Below are 20,044 nucleotides of genomic sequence, written 5' to 3' on the forward strand. Positions count from 1 at the left end.
CCTGCTCTCTCTCTCTCTCTCTCTCTCTCTTATCAGCACACGAGCCTGCCTGCTCTCTCTCCCTCATCAGCACACGAGCCTGCCTGCTCTCTCTCTCTCTCTCTCTCTCTCTCATCAGCACACGAGCCTGCCTGCTCTCTCTCCCTCATCAGCACACGAGCCTGCCTGCTCTCTCTCTCTCTCTCATCAGCACACCAGCCTTCCTGCTCTCTCTCTCTCTCATCAGCACACGAGCCTGCCTGCTCTCTCTCTCTCTCTCTCTCTCTTATCAGCACACCAGCCTGCCTGCTCTCTTTCTCTCTCATCAGCACACAAGCCTGCCTGCTCTCTCTCTCTCATCAGCACTCGAGCCTGCCTGCTCTCTCTCTCCCTCATCAGCACACAAGCCTGCCTGCTCTCTCTCTCTCTCTCATCAGCACACAAGCCTGCCTGCTCTCTCTCTCCCTCATCAGCACACGAGCCTGCCTGCTCTCTCTCTCTCTCTCTCTCTCATCAGCACACGAGCCTGCCTGCTCTCTCTCTCTCTCTCTCATCAGCACACGAGCCTCCCTGCTCTCTCTCTCTCTCTCTCTCATCAGCACACGAGCCTGCCTGCTCTCTCTCTCTCTCTCTCTAGCACGGGAGCCTGCCTGCTCTCTCTCTCTCTCTCTCACTCATCAGCACACGAGCCTGCCTGCTCTCTCTCTCTCTCTCTCTCTCTCTCATCAGCACATGAGCCTCCCTGCTCTCTCTCTCTCTCTCTCATCAGCACACGAGCCTGCCTGCTCTCTCTCTCTCTCATCAGCACACGAGCCTGCCTGCTTTCTCTCTCTCTCTCTCTTATCAGCAAACGAGCCTCCCTGCTCTCTCTCTCTCTCTCTCTCTTACATTGCAGCAGTTAAGCAGTTCACGTCTGACCGAGAACAATGCAACACGTGCGGAAATCATCAGCGCGCACAAACCGAAAGGGAAACTGGCTTGTTCGTATACCGAGTGTGTGGTCGTGAACCGAGGCAAAAGTTTGGCGAACTTTTTGGTCGTAAACCTAGTTGTATGTGTACCGAGGCGTTCGTGAACCGAGGTTCCACTGTACTGCCAACTAAAAAAAAGTTACAATGCGGCAGTTTCCGTGACAGTCACGTGGACGAATAAATACAACTTCTCTGTCAGAACGTGACTGGTGGTGGACGGCTCAGCGCTGTAGTCCAGAGAGGAGGGCTGGGAGAGGGAGACGCGGGGCGCACTTCTATGGGATAGATCAGCGTGTTTGTGTTTACCTCTTTTTAATATCAGTAAAATAACTCTCACACAAATAATAACAATTCGTAAAGACAATATAAAAATGGCATCCACAAACGAAGTGATTAGTTCCTGTATTATAAAATGTTCTGTGGTCATACGTAATTTCCGTATCGCGCGGTCATACGTAATTTCCATATTGCATGGTCAACGTAATTTCTGTTTCAAACGCGAAAAGAATTTTATATACTGTATATAGATTAGTGTGATCAAGTAGCGACGCAGTGCATGTACACAATTTAAATCTTCTAGTGGCTGTTATAAAATGAAGCTTCCTCCAAGGCAATAAATAGGCGTGAGACCTCCAAAAGCTGCCAGGATCTCCACTTTCCCACCTTCACCCAATTAGACCCCAAATACAACCTGCTGGCTTCAAATGGAGCAGGCCCAAAAATGGGTAGCTTTACCAGCTGGGATGCAAAGTGTCTTACTATTCCAGTGTTTGGTGCAGGGACACTTGAATAAAATGAAATACAAATGAAAACTTAACTACATTCTTATTGTTTTTCCATGAGTAGCCCAACTGGTCCAAACTTACCTACTGTGTATGACCAAAGTGAACACAATGGCCGTTAAACCCCTTGGGCCAAAAATAAATGGGATGTCGCTGACTGATTTTTTTTTTAGTTGAAAACGTAGGAAACAATTCCAATAAATCCTGTGGCTATTCCAAATTATTCCAAACCCTTTTCATTTAAAACAATTTTTCTGAAAAAAATTAAAATGCAGCGCCAAAGACAGCAAGAACATGTGCCATTGTAAATGTAAAATGACAGCTGGGCAGAAATGATTGTGAAAGAGTAAAAATGCTTTAAATTAAAATTCTCGTTACTTAAATATTCATCCATCCATTATCCATCCAGCTATATCCGAACTACAGAGTCACGGGTGTCTCCTGGAGCCAATACAGGGCGCAAGGCAGGAGCAAATCCCCAGGCAGGGCGCCAGCCCACCGCAGGGCACACACCCACACACATCACACACTAGGGCCAATTTAGAATCACCAATGCACCCAACCTGCATGTCTTTGGACTGTGGGAGGAAACTCACACAGACACAGGGAGAACATAAAAACTCCATGCAGGGAGGACCCGGGAAGTGAACCCAGGTCTCCTTACTACGAGGCAGCAGCGCTACCCACTGTGCCACCATGCTACCCTTTAAATATTAATTTTTTTATAAATAGAACCTTAAGGGGTCACTTCAGAAAAATAAATGAAATTGTAGTAAGAGAAACAAAAGTTCCAGTGAACCAAATTGGTGGAGTTCTATGTGTTTCTAGACTATCATAAAAAATTTGCTTGTAATTGTTTGACCCAAATGACCCCCATTCATGTTCAAATAACACCAAGCTATATAAAAATTGACAGAACTAGTGTAATAATATCATTAGTAATTACAACAAACCTGTTCTGGCTTGAGAGTCCCAAAAATGCCCACTAGAGTTCCATAGAGTACAACAGGCAAAAGATTTTGCCCAAAACCATAACATCCATAAACATCCAAAAGAGGGGTCAAAAGACAGCAATCCAATAAATCACAATAAGCACAGCAGAAAGTCTCAAGTGCTTGTGACTGAGCCACCAGGATCTGCAGGAAACCTCACCTTTATAGAGCTGAGGGCGGTCCCTGGCTGTGATTGGCAGGTGGCCCCGCCTCTTGCTGAACTGCCTACAAAGTACAGGGCACACAACAAAGTCTCTGTCGCAGTCAGGGTTTCTCTACTGGCTGGGACTCAAATTCATGTTTTGCATCGTCTTTGTTTATTTTTGATTCTTTTGTATGTGTTGGTTTTATTTCTGTTTATTTGTTATTGATTGTGTTTATTTTTTCAGTGTTTCATGTATGCTGTGGGTGGTCCCCAAGAGGACTTGTCAATCAGTGTATTTTTTCATCCTAATATAATGAATATTTACTCCTCTAACTTGAAGAATACAAGGAGGTTCTGCTCAAACTTTATAACACACCGGTGAGGCCTCATCTGGAGTACGGTGTGCAGTTTTGATCTCCAGGATACAAAAAAGGACATAGCAGCACTAGAGAAGGTCCAGGGAGGAGCGACGAGGCTGATTCAGGGCTACAGGGGATGAGTTATGAGGAAAGATTAAAAGAGCTGAGCCTTCAGTTTAAGCAAAAGAAAGTTAAGAGTTGACATGACTGAAAGGTTTAAAATTATGAAGAGAATTAGTCCAGTGGGTCGAGACTGTGACTATAAAAAGAGTTTATCAAGAACATGGGGACACAGTTGGAAACTTGGTCAGGGTAAATTTCGCACAAACATTGGGAATTTTTTCTTTACCCAAAGAACAACAGACACTTGGAATAAGTGACCAAGTAGTGTGGTGGATAGTAGGAATTTAAGGACCCTCAGAACTCGAATTGATGTTATTTTAGAAGAATTGAGTGGACAGGACTGGCGAGCTTTGTTGGGCTGAATGGCCTGTTCTCATCCAGATTGTTCTAATGTTCTAATTTAACCTCTAAATGACAACATATCCTTATGTTGCTCCCTCCCTTAGTAAAGGAACAGCCTTGTTCTTATTATTGGCAACAACCCAGAAAACACACAAAGAACTTAACAATATTGTCTTTCTAACCATCACAAAATTTTAAAAAGCTTTGGTAGGGTTGTAGGGTGACAAACTTGTCCCTGAGCTGGTAGAAATGGAGCGTCTTTAACAGACAAAAGCTCTTCCTCATTCGTCCCAGAGATTTCAGCTGAACAACAGGATTAGTGCTTGTATTTGGCCCCAAATGAGTCAAGTTCTCTTTACACAAATGTGCCTCAGCTTTCTGTGGCTTGTCAGTAGTTTCGACATAGTGGGGTGAGCCAGAGAGTGCAGTCAAGTGAGGTAGCTTTCGGGTAGGTGGTCCTGGGATGAGTGGCATAAAAGGCGAGGTAGTGCAGAGTGGAGAAGTGTATCTCTTTGGACGCTTATAATGGACAACTGGTAACTATGTAGGTTGTAAAAGGCACCTAGTATGACAAGTGACACACAAGAAGAACATAGAAGAACTCATGTGCTCCTTAATAGAAGAACATGGATCAACTTGTAACTTCATAGGCTCTGAAAGGCACCTTTTACAATAAGTGACACAAAAATCATTCATAGACAAACCCATGTGCTCCATAATAGAAGAACATTGGACAACTTGTAACTTCATAGGCTCTAAAAGTCACCTTGTACAATAAGTGACACCGAAGTCATCCATAGAAGAACCCATGTGCTCCACAATAGAAGAAAATGGGTCAGCTTGCAATTTTGTAGGTTCTTAAAGGCACCTTGTGCAATAAGTGACACAGAAGAAGAACATAGAAGAACCCATGTGTTCCACAATACAAGAACATAGGACAACTTGTAACTTTGTAAGCTCTAAAAGGCACCTTGTATGACAAGTGACACAAAAGTCACCCATAGATGAACCCATGTGCTCCACAACAGAAAAACATAGGACAACTTGTAATTTTGTAGGTTCTAAAAGGCATCTTGTACAATAAGTGAACATCATGGGTTCTAAAAGTCATCTTGTAGGGTAAGTGACACAAATGTCATCCACAAAAGATCCTATGTGCTTCACAATAGAAGAGCATAGGACAACTTGTAACTTCATATGTTCTAAAAGTCACCTTGTACAATAAGTGATGCAAAAGTCATCCATAGAAGAACCCATGTGCTCCTCAATAGAAAAACATAAGACAACTTGTAATTTTGTAGGTTCTACAAGGCATCTTGTACAATAAGTGACACAGAAGAAGAACATAGAAGAACCCATGTGCTCCACTATAGAAGAACTTGGATCAACTTGTAACTTTTTAGGCTCTAAAAGGAATCTTGTACAATAAGTGACACAAAAATCATTCATAGACAAACCCATGTGTTCCATAATAGAAGAACATTGGACAACTTGTAACTTCATAGGCTCTAAAAGTCATCTTGTATAATAAGTGGCACAAAAGTCATCCATAGAAGAACCCATGTGCTCCACAATAGAAGAACATGGGTCAGCTTGCAATTTTGTAGGTTCTAAAAGGCACCTTGTGCAATATGTGACACAGAAGAAGAACATAGAAGAACCCATGTGCTCCACAATACAAGAACATAGGACAACTTGTAACTTTGTAAGCTCTAAAAGGCACCTTGTATGACAAGTGACACAAAAGTCACCCATAGACGAACTCATGTGCTCCACAACAGAAAAACATAGGACAACTTGTAATTTTGTAGGTTCTAATGGGCATCTTGTAAAATAAGTGAACATCATGGGTTCTAAAAGTCACCTTGTAGGTTAAGTGACACAAATGTCATCCACAGAAGATCCCATGTGCTCCACAATAGAAGAGCATGTGACAACTTGTAACTTCATACGTTCTAAAAGTCACCTTGTGCAATAAGTGGCACACAAGAAGAACATAGAAGAACCCATGTGCTCCACAACAGAAGAGCACAGGACAACTTGTAACTTTGTAGGCTCTAAAAGGCACCTTGTATGAGAAGTGACATAAAAGTCACCCATAGACAAACCCATGTGCTCCACAACAGAAAAACATAGGACAACTTGTAATTCAGTAGGTTCTAAACGGTATCTTGTACAATAAGTGACAGAGAAGAAGAACATACAGGTGGAAGAACCCATGTGCTCCACAATAGAAGAACACAGGACAGCTTGTAACATCATGGGTTCTAAAAGTCACCTTGTAGGTTAAGTGACACAAAAATTATCCACAGAAGAACCCGTGTGCTCCTCAATTTCAAACAGTCCTTTCCAGTGAGGGGACACTTTCTGACGTCATGACCACCTGGAGAGTGCATCTCATGTCCGACAAGGTGGTCACATAAATGTTTCTGTTGTCCCCACGCCTCTAATTTAACCCTTCAGTGACAGCATATCTTTACAACAATAAGCCTTTTTATATCAGGGCCCCAACCTGAAAGACCAGCAGAAGAGATTCCTTTTACCTTAATGAAGCCTTCACTGCTTTTCAAAACATGAAGTAAAAGCCTAACGGCATTAAATGCATGGCAGAGATGGAGAAAGTGACCCCACTGTAAATGATAATTTATCTTCATCTTAATTGTCTTCTCCGCGCCATGCTTTAATTGCATTCTGTTAAGAGTGTAGAAAAATCATTGAAAATCCCAGCCCGGACTGAATAATGAGGCATATTAAAACGTAAAGCTGGTGTTTAAGTGATTGCCTCTAATTACCCATGATCAGTCTGTGCTTTTATGGGCTCTGTTTCTCTAAAGGATGCTATTTTTACAAATGTGTCCCAGAAATATTTGGATATTGCGGAGTGCATCCCACCCGCTATCAGCTGCAATTGCTAAAGATATCATCGTAATTTTAAATGTGTTTTTACAGCCTTAGTTATCAACGAGAAGGGAGAGGAAAACGCTGTGCCAGTCTAAAATGGCGCGCTTCGCCTGAAAACTGAAAAGAGGGTGCGGTGGTATTTGTGCCCCTTGTGGTTGAGTGAGGTATGACAGCAGTCCAAAGTAAATGTTGGGGAGCCAACCGGGTCACCCCATTTAATAATGGTGCAAGCAAAAATCTAAACAAATGGGCACACGCAAAGCACTTTCAGATTACAAAACTAGTCAGGCCGCTGTAACCTTGGATCTGCCTCAGGAGTGGTCTGCGCTCTGACCAGTGGTCCAAATGAGAAACCTCCCTTCCCTGGTTTTATGGTCCTCTGACAGGAAGAGGCAGAGTCAGTTGCCCTCGTTGGGTGTCTCCTCATTTGCTGTGGGTGCAAAAGGAGACAATACTGTTATTGACAGCTTACCTCTGATGAGCCTGGAAAGTGATCCTCTGAAGTGATTGTGTGACAGCCCCCCAAAAACAAGCTTTGCTGTGGAGTCTGAGATAATAATAATAATAATAATAATAATAATAATAATAATAACTAGGGGGCTTTGCCCCCTGCTCGCTTTGCTTGCCAACCCCTGGACTGGCGGCTACATGCTAGCCTCTTTGCGGTTCTGCCTCTTGCGTATGGGGAAGTGGATATACAATTTAAACAGATTTTTATTTTCATGGGAATTGTTACATATGCATACATTACAGCGAGTAATTAACCATAGTAAAAAACAGAAGATTATGTTTCATGTTGCGTTAGAGGTATTCATTGCGTTATACATTTTCATTCTGTTTGGCTTTGAAATTAACAAGCAAACACTTTTTAAACTTACATTTTAACTGTAAAACGTCAGTAAAAACAATTTTTTTAATTAAATTTTTGCCAATATTGCATTGACTTTTGATTATGCGTTTGTACTTTCATTGTGACAACGCAACGTATAATTGCCCGTGACTGAATTTCGTTAAAATAAAACGACTTTTTCGAATGTTTGTCCCTGTGATTTGTTAATTGTCATAGCAAAAGCTATTCTAACGGGAAACTGTAAACGTTTTAATACGAATGGCACATCAAGATCTCCTTTGGTGTCATATGTTACCCCCTGAAGATGGACTACATTACCTTTCTTGGATACATCCTTGTTTCTACAGTAATTCATGTGGTGGAAGACTGGACGGTGTTAATGGTTGTAGATATTCTACGTGATATTGTAAGTTGATGTTTTCATCTTCCACACCATCACCACCAACTGTTTCAGCAGAGTCTATTGATAAGCATTTAACTGATCAACAATTTTCACGTTAATTTGTTTGAATTTATTCATTTCTCGTGCTAGGATTTCTTTCCCGTGCACTACAGTAATCCCTCCTCCATTGCGGGGGTTGCGTTCCAGAACCCTCCCCGCGAAAGGTGAAAATCCGCGAAGTAGAAACCATATGTTCATGTGGTTCTTTTTATATATTTTAAGCCCTTATAAACTCTCCCACACTATTATAAACATTTCCCGCACAATTATACAGCATAAACCCTTTGTATTCTCTTAGATATTAGGTAAGATTCGTTGAAATTATGTATGTAAACACAGTTTATATACAGTAAAACCTAAATATTATTTTAAAGATATCGAGCGTCTCCGATATCACATATGTTACAGCCATTACGACAGACAGACCACCAGCAATAAATACGTACAATGCAAGAAAAATTGTATACAGTAAAATGTGTGCACAGTGACACTAAACTATGTACATGTAATAAGTACTGTACGTAGATAATTAATTTTGGTTACTCACCAACAATGACACGACGACTTGTCCGATAACGATGAGTTTAATTTTACTGCACAACAAAGGATAGTGTTACAGCTCTTCTAAAGGAGCCTCTTCAGGCGACTGTGTAGCACCGCCGTTGTTCTTCTTCCATCACTCTTCAATCCAAATGCCTAAAGCAGATTCCATCCAGACTACTGCCTTATCACGTCCACTTGCAACTCGTTTTGTGCCCTGGTTAAAGGACACTGCGGCCGTAGATCTTATATGCTTTTCCTCCTTTTTAAATAAAAAGAATCGTGGACTCATTGATGCTGTAATGGTGTCCTGCAGCGGTGTAGCTGTTCCCTCCCTTCAACATATCCAAAACTTTTACCTTTTCTGCAATCATTTACATCTTCTGCTGGCGCTTGGACACGGCCCCTGAAGCAGTAGCAGGAGCACGTTAATGCTGAATGAGTGAGATGAGACTTCCTGGTTAATGCAGCACTCCGTCGCTGAGCCAATCAGCAGCACACAGGAACTTAACTGCGTGCTCTGATTGGGTAGCTTCTCAGCCATCCGCCAATAGCATGAAATCAACTGGGCAAACCAACTGAGGAAGCAAGTACCAGAAGTAAAAAGACCCATTGTCCGCAGAAACCCGCGAAGCAGCGAAAAATCCGCGTTATATATTTAGATATGCATAAAATCTGCAGTAGAGTGAAGCCGCGAAAGTCGAAGCGCGATATAGCGAGGGATTACTGTAATTTCTTCTGTTGATAACCTTTCGGAATGAAATTCCTCAATAAGATTTGGACATAATACGTTGTCTTTTATTGGGAACTTAAAGTGAGGAAAACATAAAAAATTATAAGAGCTACGAGAGCAGGAACTGTGTCTGACAAAAGCATTCACACGAATGAGAGGTGAGAGGGCCGCAGTCTGGTTTGAAAATGGTTGAAAGGAGGGCGGGACTTGAAAAAATCTCATGGCCAAAGTCTCGTCTCGCGGGACTTGAAATGACCTCTTTGAAAAAGTCTTGTTTCAGGATTTCCTTTTATAACAGAGAGATAATAATAATAATACATTTTATTTAAATATGCCTCACTCTCTTCCCTATGTACTTCTTCTTTGGATGGTTGCTTGTTCTAATGTGCCATTAACTGTTAACATTTCCGATTTGTGTCTTCTTGCTGTTTCAGCGGATAAGGTCAGCATGAGAGGAGTCGCCAATCTGACTCAGGTCCTGGACAACTGGCGGTATGACATCCTCACCCAGATGAAGAATATGCTTCAGAATGACCACAAGTCTCTGCTGCCAGACTATGCGAGGTAAGACAGAGTGGCGAGGCGCGTTATGGCTGCGTTTCATTTTAAAAACTCAGACAAATCGTCTCCATTGTCGCCTCTTGTCCACACTACCCTGCCGTTTTTTTAAATCCCCCAAAAACAGAGACATTTTGAGAACGCTCCCCAGAGCTGTAGGCGCCATAAAACACCGGCTCAGCATTGCAGCGTGGATGGGTGAAAATGCATTTTGAAAAATGCTCTGATTGGTTCTGGCTTATCACATGGCAGCTCCCTGATTGGATAGTCGGTGCTCCGTGTAGTGCTGTAAAATGCCGCCGTACTCGCACTGACAGGACTCCCAGTCCGTATTCTCAGCTGCTTTACTCGCTTTATACTTGCATGTTACTTTGGACAACAATTCTCCACCAAAAATGATGGATGATAAGGGTTGGAAACTCACTGGCCAGGAGCAAACAGCAGCTTAAAGCCCACAAGGCCAACCTGGAGGCTGGAGTTAAGTAAATAAATAAATATACACACACACACACTTTGGTCTGAACACACACTGAAGTTACCACAAAGGAAAATTTTTTTTTTTAAAGAAATAAAAGTTCTGACTTGGCTATCACAGTCCCAGTGAGGCGTTATGCAGACGTATTCCTGTTGGTATAATGGAGCCCCTGCGGTGGGCTGGCACCCTGCCCGGGGTTTGTTTCCTGCCTTGTGCCCTGTGTTGGCTGGGATTGGCTCCAGCAGATCCCGTGACCCTGTAGTTAGGATATAGCAGGTTAGATAGATAGATAGATAGATAGATAGATAGATAGATAGATAGATAGATAGATAGATAGATAGATAGGAAAGGCACTATATAATAGATAGATAGATAGGAAAGGCACTATATGATAGATAGATAGATAGATAGATAGATAGATAGATAGATAGATAGATAGATAGATAGATACTGCGGTGGGCTGGCGCCCTGCCCAGGGTTTGTTTCCTGCCTTGCGCCCTGTGTTGGCTGGGATTGGCTCCAGTGGCCCACCATGACCCTGTAGTTCGGATATAGCAGGTTGGATAATGGATGGATGGATGGATAATGGAGCCCCTGTAGCGTTTCTTGACCCACTTCTGCTGAATACAGTAATCCATTGGCTAAAGGTTCGCAGTGTTAGTGTGTCACAAAGAGGATGTGCAACATTGTTCATAATGGCATTCAGTTTTGTTTGGTGATGTCACCTCAGCGTGAAATCAAATCTCAGTCCAGGCTCTTTTCATGTGTAGGTTCTAGCTGGTGGGATGAGCTGCTCACCTCTATTCCTAACTTCTGATTCCCTCATCGTGTTTAAGAAGCATCTGAAGACTCTTGTTTGGTGAATGTCTGCCTAACTGATATTAGCTGTTAGGTTTTTAAAACCAGGGAGGTGCAACATGCTTGTATTTGATTCTGAACGTTTTCCACGTGATGATCATTTTATAACTTGTTCATTGTAACCTGCAATACCTGCCCCCAAACAGTCCCTGGACTGACGTTTACTCGATTATGTTGACCTCTCTTTTGAAGTTGCTTTGGATAAAAGTGTCAGCTAAGCTGTCAGTCATTATCCAACCCGCTATATCCTAACACAGGATCACGGGGGTCTGCTGGAGCCAAGCCCAGCCAACACAGGGCGCAAGGCAGGAACAAATCCCAGGCAGGGTGCACACACACACACACTCCACACACCAAGCACACACTTGGCACAATTTAGGATCGCCAATGCACCTAACCTGCATGTCTTTGGACTGTGGAAGGAAACCCACGCAGACACGGGGAGAACATGCAAACTCCACGCAGGGAAGCGAACCCAGGTCTCCTTACTGCGAGACAGCAGCAATACCACTGCGCCACCATGCCGCGTCAGCTAAGCAAATAAACGAAAATATAAATAAATAGACAAGTTAGAAAAAAATGAATGGATGTTCATATCTGACACATTCTTCTTCTTCTTCTTCTCTTCCTTCTCTTAGGATTGAACCTCTCTCCGAGGCCCTGAATGACCTCTACAAAGAGTTTAACGCCCTCAAGGAACGTCTGGGGGAGCTCAGTGAGAAGTTTACCCCAATTGAGACCTTCATAGAAGAGGCAAAGAAAACCCAAGTGCCTAAGAAGAAAACCATCATCCCTAAGAAGAAGACGACTGCCTGAGGACTTCTTCTCTCTCTCTCTCTCTTGCTCTCCCCCTCTCTCTCTCTCTCTCTCTCTCACCCCCTCTCGTTTAACACCCACCCCCAATAAAACCTAAGATCCCACCACCAATCAAGCAGATCCAAGCTTCTGCACAATTTGTGTTTAGATGTTTTTGAGTCAAAGTACCTCAAGGTCTAAAAGGCACTACATGTGTCCGAACTCTTTGACTCACACAGAGGGCCCTTCAGAATGTGAACTTATATATGAAATGCTAATGTCTGCCTGCCACGTGATTACTTGTGAAATACTGGAGCTAAAAAGTTGGTTTTAATCAAAAGCTTATGACCTGATGTGTTCTGGAATTACAAAAAAAAAAATTAGCGTTAATCTGGTGGGCACTTTACTGTAGTTAAAGTACGGTCCTCAGAAGCCCATCTATTGATAATTCCACAGGACATTGTGCATACGTGTTCAGAATTCATAATCAAGTGTAAGTTCTTTGCATTTTGTAGGACCATAGGTCTACGTGTTTAACTGGTAACTTGACATTTTTTGTATTGGGTAAGGTGACCACCCGTCCCCGTTTTCCGGGGACAGTCCCCTTTTTAGGATAACTGTCCCCACTCAGAAACATGTCCCCGGTTTAAGATTCAGCTGGTTCACTTTTTTGAATGTATCTCATCACCACGATAATTTGAACTCGGCGCGCGTGCGCGGTGTTCTGACGGAGGTTATGCTTTACCGCATCCTGCAACTTTGGCGAGAAATCACGTGACAAGCTTTCGCTTTGTACTCTGTAGTGTTCAGAGTCCCTACTCGTGATCTGTAGATGCTAAATCCCCAAATTGTCCCCCGATTGGCCCAAAAAAATCTGGTCACTTTATATTGGGACATTTTTCGATGGAATATAGACTCAGTTAAAACCGGTACAAGTTTAAGATAACAACCCGCTTATAAACTCTCAGCCCCTGAATCGCAAACACGTCCTTCCCTGATGGCTCCGGTGCTTTCGCAGAGCCGACCTTCCTGTTGCCGACTTTGTGTTCTTTTCTTTTGATCTCGGCCACGCTTTTGATCTTTTTTTGCTGAAATCAGGCGCAAGCGAACGCTCAGCTGTTTAACCCAAGTCACTGCGACTACATTACACAGAGCCAGACATCAAACGGAATTTCACTCCGGCAGGTTGCTGCGCAAAGACAACGAGTCAAACGGCGGCTGAAGAGCTCGGCTGTCTCCTGTGGCAGTAGAGCAGATTGGGAAATTGATTTTTTTAGAGGCGCTTAACCCGTCCCAGTGAGAGCCAAATATATATATATATATATCCATCCACCCATCCATTATCCAACCCGCTGAATCCAAACACAGGGTCACGGGGGTCTGCTGGAGCCAATCCCAGCCAGCACAGGGCACAAGGCAGGAAACAATCCTGTGCAGGGTGCCAACCCACCACAGGACACACACAAACACACCCACACACCAAGCACACACTAGGGCCAATTTAGAATCACCAATCCACCTAACCTGCATGTCTTTGGACTATGGGAGGAAACCGGAGCGCCCGGAGGAAACCCATGCAGACACGGGGAGAACATGCAAACTCCACGCAGGGAGGACCCGGGAAGCGAACCCAGGTCCCCAGGTCTCCTAACTGCGAGGCAGCAGTGCTACCCACTGCGCCACCGTGCCGCCCATATATATATATATATATATATATATATATATATATATATATATATATATATATATATATATATATATATATATATATATATATATATATATATATATATATATATATATATATATATATATGTATATATAAATAAATAAATTGAGCCATGCCCTTAATGACCAGCTCCAGCCATTCTTCTTAAAACAGACTTGAAACGGTGGATACATGGCGCCATTCATAATACCCGACGGTGAATTTAGAATATTAGGAAGCCGCCATTTCTGTCATCTGATCAAAAACATAAGGCACATTATTCCACAGAGTAAAGCAATCTCTCTTTTCAGTGCTCTCTTATCTGTGCTAATTGGAACCACTTAGAAAATCAAGATGGCTCATTTGCAGAATGGAGTTGCGGCCGCCTGAAACTTCTCAACGCGACTTAATGGACGCGCTACAGCCAAAAGGATGTTAGCAAAATTTCAATAGCTGTTTTAACAAATAAACTGCTTTTTAATTTTACAAAAGCACGCACGAGCTATATGCTGACTTGTTTTCCTAGCAGGTATACACAGTATCGGTCTAGAAGGCCCACTCTTCAAACACAGAGCTAGAGATGTTTCATTTCTCAATAGCCTGCATTGATGCTTTAAGTCTTATTAAGAGCCCACTCTGCAAGTCTGGTAAAGTGTCGTATTTTTAACAGCGTGTTTACACACTAGAGGGCCCACTTTGAAATTATAACTGAAGAAGAAAAATGTGCCAAGTTTTAGTAACGTGTTTACGGACTGCCATTTTTCTTTTTTAAAATTTTTATTGATTTTATTGAAATCACACAACATTCCATACAAATAGATCAATTTTACAAGAATAGGATTGAAAACAAATCAACCCCCCACCCCTGAGAAAGAGAGCATGGGTAGCAGAATAAAACTTAAACCTAGTAAAAATAAGCAAATAGATAAATTAATAAGTGAATATAGATACATGGAGAAGAAAAATAAAAAAAAGAGAATAGGGAGAGAATCTGCTTCCTCAGTGCTTTAAAAGTTTATTCTAAAATGTTATTGATTAGATCCTGCCAGGTTTGGAAAACTTTTTGCACAGATTCTCTAAGTGAGAATTAGATTTTTTCCAATTTCAAATAATATAAAACATCAGTTACCCACTGACTTAAAAGAGGAGAGCTAGGATTCTTTCATTTTAGCAAAATAAGTCTGCATGCCAATAGTGTAGTGAAGGCCATCACCGTTTCTTTGTTCTTCTCCACTTTAAACCCATCTGGAAGAACACCAAACACAGCTGTTAGTGGATTACGAGGGATTGGGACACCAAGGCTGTCTGAAAGGCATTTAAAAATTTTGCTCCAGAATGATGTTAATTTGGTGCAGGCCCAAAACTTGTGACCCAGTGAGGCTGGAGCTCGATTGCAGCGTTCGCAGGTTGGATCTTGCCCTGGAAACATTTTGGACAGTTTTAAGTGAGACAGATGTGCTCGATATGTAATTTTTATGTGAATAATTGTATGCTTTGCACATATGGACTGCCATTTTTCTATTAGTTTACAGCAGGGGTCCTCAATCACGGTCCTGGAGGGCCACAGTGGCTGCAGGTTTTTGCTCCAATCCAATTGCTTAATAAGAAGCCCTTATTGCTCAAGTCACACTTCTGCTTCACTTTAGTGGTCTCGCTCATTAAGATTTTGAACCCTTATTGCTTATTTTAGTCTTAAACAGATGTACTCTTGGTTTTTAATCGCTCCTAATTAGCAATAACATGCAAATGACAAAAGAGACCAGCATTTCTCCATTTAACTTGTTACCATTTACACCTGTGTGTATTTATCATGCAACTATTGGGTTTCATTAAATACTTGGAAGGGTAGTGAAGAGAAAAAAGTGAAGGACTGAGAATTACTCCTCTATTTGATCCTTCAAATCCATCCATCCATCCATTTGCCAACCCGCTGAATCCGAACACAGGCTCACGGGGGTCTGCTGGAGCCAATCCCAGCCAACACAGGGCACCAATCCCGGGCAGGGTGCCAACCCACCGCAGGACACACACAAACACCAAGCACACACTAGGGCCAATTTAGAATCTCCAATCCACCTAACCAGCATGTCTTTGGACTATGGGAGGAAACCGGAGCGCTCGGAGGAAACCCACGCAGACACGGGGAGAACATGCAAACTCCACGCAGGGAGGACCCGGGAAGCGAACCCGGGTCCCCAGGTCTTCCAATTGCGAGGCAGCAGCGCTACCCACTGCGCCACCGTGCCGCCCATCCTTCAAATCATTTGGATGATATCCTTAGAAAGGGGAAGAAAATCTAGGACTTGAGAATTACCTGACATAGCAGAGTTAAAGCACTAACAAGCCATGAAATTAAATTATTGGCAAGAATTGCTTTCTAATTAAGCAGCCGGGTTAGAACAAAAACTTGCAGCCACTGCGCCCCTCCAGGACTGTGATTGAGGACCCCTGGTTTAAAGAGTCTGGAATCACAACACAGCTGAAGTCATAAGTGATAAGCGGGCACATAAAGGCTCCCGATCTACAAGGCTTATTCTGAAACTACAGCCCAGATACCTAGTGTAAATAAAGACAGAACACAAAAAAAATGAGGCTTGGGTCCCACAGGGTGACCCATTTAAGTGTAATTGATTGCAATCGTTCCAAAAGAAATAATCAGAGGGTATTGTTTAGAAACAAAGGTTCCTCAGAAGGGACGGAGTGACAATCTTCTTCAAAGATGGTCTGAAACTGAACTCTGACGTCCAGTTTAAATGATCACTGGAAGGGAAGAGGGTTTGAGGTTCCCTTGGAAACATTCTAGGAAACAGAGGGAACACGTTTTAGTTGCAGTGTCACACCTGATTTGGTCCAACGCAAACCAGGAAAATGCTTCCGGTGCCCAAATCTCCGACACACGCTATCAGTCTATAGTTGTCAAGTACTATGCGTCTGTGTGACCCAAACCTTTACAGAATTGTTCAAAAAACAAAACAGTAATTCCCATTTTTGTCACCTTTAAAATACTCTTCTTGAAATGCAAAGCGCTTGTCCCAGAGGTCCCCTCCCCATTCTCCCTGTTGATATTTCACATGCTCGTCTTTTATTACCATTTTTATAGAGTCTCCTGCGTATGTATTTTTCTGTATTTCTTCCATGGTGGCAAATCTTCTTCCCTTCGGTCTCAAATTTAATTTTGGGAAGAAGAAAAGAAGTCACAGGGAGTGAGATCTGGAGACTACGGGGAATGTAAAGAAGCAACCACATTGATTTTGTTCGATGTGTTGTATGTGGGTGCATGGCAGTGGTTGCTGTCTTCCCTGTTGTTTTCCCGTAGACACCTCAACAGTCTGTCCACAGGGAACAAACTCTTTATGAACAAGTCCATCAATGTCGAGAAAATGACAATGTGGTGACTGTCTTTTGAAAAATCTGCTATGGTGGCTTGGAGAAGAAAACAAATGGCCCGAGTCTCGTGCACGATTGCAGGATAAATGCTGGAAATAAGCACTCAATCAACTGAGCCACTCGGCAGACTGATTAACCAGACGGTAGGCACACGTGTTTGATAATTACACCCTACTCCCGTGATATTGACCGATTCCAGAAATCTTTGGGTCCCCCATTGTATGATTAATTAAAAGTGCCTACTCAGAAATAGATACATTCCTTACATTTGACAGAATGCACTGCAAACTAGACAAAGGACTAAAGAAAACGAGTCGAGGCTCCGTCCGGATGCCCTGTTTAATGTCCTGAACTGAAATGAAAACAATTAAATATATTTTAACAAAGATGGTCATCATGATAAGGTTGGTGGCACTGGTGATAAGATACTTCACCAAGTAGGTCTGACAACGAATGCCGACTTGTGGTTCGAGAGTGGGTTATGTAGTCGGGGGGACTCGAGTGGATGCAGCTTATGTGTTGATCACACCGGATGTGATGTCTCTCATCTTCCGACTGCTTCTTTTCCACACTAGAGGAAACGGAAAGCATGTTAGTCGTGTTGGGTCTTCTCCCTGGAATCAACCCAAACCATTACCCGCGAGACACTCCCCAGGCTCAGTATGCAAACTGTTAGTCTAAAGAGCCCAATCTGAAACTGCAGTCAAGGTCTAGTATTGTGTGTCCATCCTCACACTTTAATTGGACGTCTGCAAGTTATCAGTTTCCATTTTGTAGCCCATTTTGGAAATGTAATAGGGATCTAGATTTAGAAACATCCATCCATCCATCCATCCTCTTCCGCTTATCCGAGATTGGGTCGCGGGGGCAGCAGCTTGAGCAGAGATGCCCAGACTTCCCTCTTCCAGGCCACTTCTTCTAGCTCTTCCGGGAGAATCCCGAGGCATTCCCAGGCCAGCCAGGAGACATAGTCCCTCCAGCATGTCCTGGGTCTTCCCTGGGGCCTCCTCCCGGTTAGACGTTCCCAGAACACCTCACCAGGGGGGCAGAGGCGTAGCTAGGGTTTTCAGCGCCCGGGGACAACTGAAGATTTCGCTCCCCCTCCTGTTTGCCAAAATGCAATGGGGAAGGGAAATTTGGCACACCGTGGATGCTGCGCCCGGGGACAGATGTCCCCCCCTTGCCCTAGCTATGCCACTGCAGGGAGGCATCCAGGAGGCATCCTGATACAGATGCCCGAGCTACCTCATCTGACTCCTCTCGATTTAGAAACATATAAGACACCAATTTCATTACCTGTCAAAAGAAATGTGAAAACCTTAGATATCTGATATCTAATAATAATTCATTACATTTATATAGCGCTTTTCTCAGTACTCAAAGCGCTATCCACACAGGGAGGAACCAGGAAGCGAACCCACAACCTTCCACAGTCTCCTTACAGCAAAGCAGCAGCACTACCACTGCGCCACCTTACATATGCCCTCAGCGTTTGTCACATATTTTTCTTCGGTATTCTGGTGCATCTCAACCCGTCTTGGCTGGGGCTTCCGCTCTCGATTGCATTCTTGTAAAGCCTGCATCTCAGACTCTGTCATTTTGAGGTGCGTAGCTCGCCTCATGCCCACTTTTTGACTACCGCCAATAGTAGATGGGCCCCCATTACCCGCTATGAAAACATCACTCATATTCTTGGAAATACATCACCATGTTTGACAGCGACTCTCAGTGTTCCTCCTATGCCTTTCCTCAGTATCCTCGTGTGTGTCCATCTCCACTTTTTGTGTCGACCGTGTTTGATTGTGGCAACCATAGCAAAACCGACCAATCAGATTGCTCAGAGGGACTGGACACACATATATTCCTCTAAAGCCTGCTTCTCTGATTCTGCTCGCCTCCAATCCACTTTCTGACAATCAAGAATGTTAGATGGGCTCCTGTCACCCACTTCCTTCATATTCTTGAAAATACATCCCATGTCTGAAGGCGACTCTCAGCATTCCTCCTACGCCTTTCCTGGGTAATTCTTGTGTGTGTCAACCTTCGTCGCCCAGCACATCCTATCTCAATCGTGTTTAACTGAGAAACCACAGCAAAGCTGACCAATCACCCCAAAATCAAACCGACCAATCAGATTGCTCAGATGGACTGGACACATATATAGATACCTGTCAAGCCAGCTTCTCAGACTCTGTCATTTCGAGGTGCGTTTGCTTTTTTGAGTATCACCAATGGCCCCCATTATTCACATCACTCATATTCTTGGATATATTTGAAGGCGACTCTCAGCGTTCCTCCTACGCCTTTCCTGCGTAATCCTCGTGTGTGTCAACCTTCATCGCACAGCACATCCTGTCTCAATCGTGTTTAACTGAGCAACCACAGCAAAGCTGACCAATCACACCAAAATCAAACCGACCAATCAGATTGCTCAGATGGACTGGACACATATATAGATACCTGTCAAGCCAGCTTCTCAGACTCTGTCATTTTGAGGTGCATTTGCTTTTTTGACTATCACCAATGGCCCCCATTATTCACATCACTCATATTCTTGGATATATTTGAAGGCGACTCTCAGCGTTCCTCCTACGCCTTTCCTGCGTAATCCTCGTGTGTGTCAACCTTCATCGCACAGCACATCCTGTCTCAATCGTGTTTAACTGAGCAACCACAGCAAAGCTGACCAATCACACCAAAATCAAACCGACCAATCAGATTGCTCAGATGGACTGGACACATATATAGATACCTGTCAAGCCAGCTTCTCAGACTCTGTCATTTTGAGGTGCGTTTGCTTTTTTGACTATCACCAATGGCCCCCATTATTCACATCACTCATATTCTTGGATATATTTGAAGGCGACTCTCAGCGTTCCTCCTACGCCTTTCCTGGGTGTCCTTGTGTGTGTCAGTTTCCCTTTGCCTACTACTTCTTGTCTCATTTGTATTTGAGTGCAAAACTGGCCAATCAGACCAAAGTCAAACTGACCAATCAGACTGCTCAGACATTAGCATTTTATTATATAGATTCAATAGTACACACTATCATTATAAAAAGCATGCTTTGAAATTAAATGGATTTTCAGCATTTTCAACAGCAT

The 20,044-nt window shown here is 43.2% G+C and overlaps 1 protein-coding gene and 1 long non-coding RNA gene across 2 annotated transcripts in view; one reads left to right on the plus strand and one right to left on the minus strand.

Annotated features, from left to right (window-relative positions):
- si:ch211-76l23.4 (uncharacterized) overlaps window positions 1-11,986 on the plus strand; it is a 40,295-nt gene extending 28,309 nt beyond the window's left edge. Inside the window, exons 3-4 of the mRNA XM_051933445.1 lie at window positions 9,594-9,723; window positions 11,689-11,986. Coding sequence (XP_051789405.1) covers window positions 9,594-9,723; window positions 11,689-11,866 — 308 coding nt within the window. The 3' untranslated portion in view covers window positions 11,867-11,986. The remainder of the gene's footprint in view (window positions 1-9,593; window positions 9,724-11,688) is intronic.
- Window positions 11,987-18,906: 6,920 nt separating this feature from the next.
- On the minus strand, window positions 18,907-19,441 carry LOC127529555 (uncharacterized). Its single transcript, XR_007936180.1, has 2 exons — window positions 19,274-19,441; window positions 18,907-18,981 (listed from the first exon to the last, which is right to left on the minus strand). It is a non-coding gene; the product is annotated as an uncharacterized LOC127529555 (long non-coding RNA).
- Between the last annotated feature and the right edge of the window lie 603 nt (window positions 19,442-20,044).

This window comes from Erpetoichthys calabaricus, chromosome 11 (genome assembly GCF_900747795.2).
Source record: "Erpetoichthys calabaricus chromosome 11, fErpCal1.3, whole genome shotgun sequence".
Taxonomy (NCBI): Eukaryota; Metazoa; Chordata; class Cladistia; order Polypteriformes; family Polypteridae; genus Erpetoichthys; species Erpetoichthys calabaricus.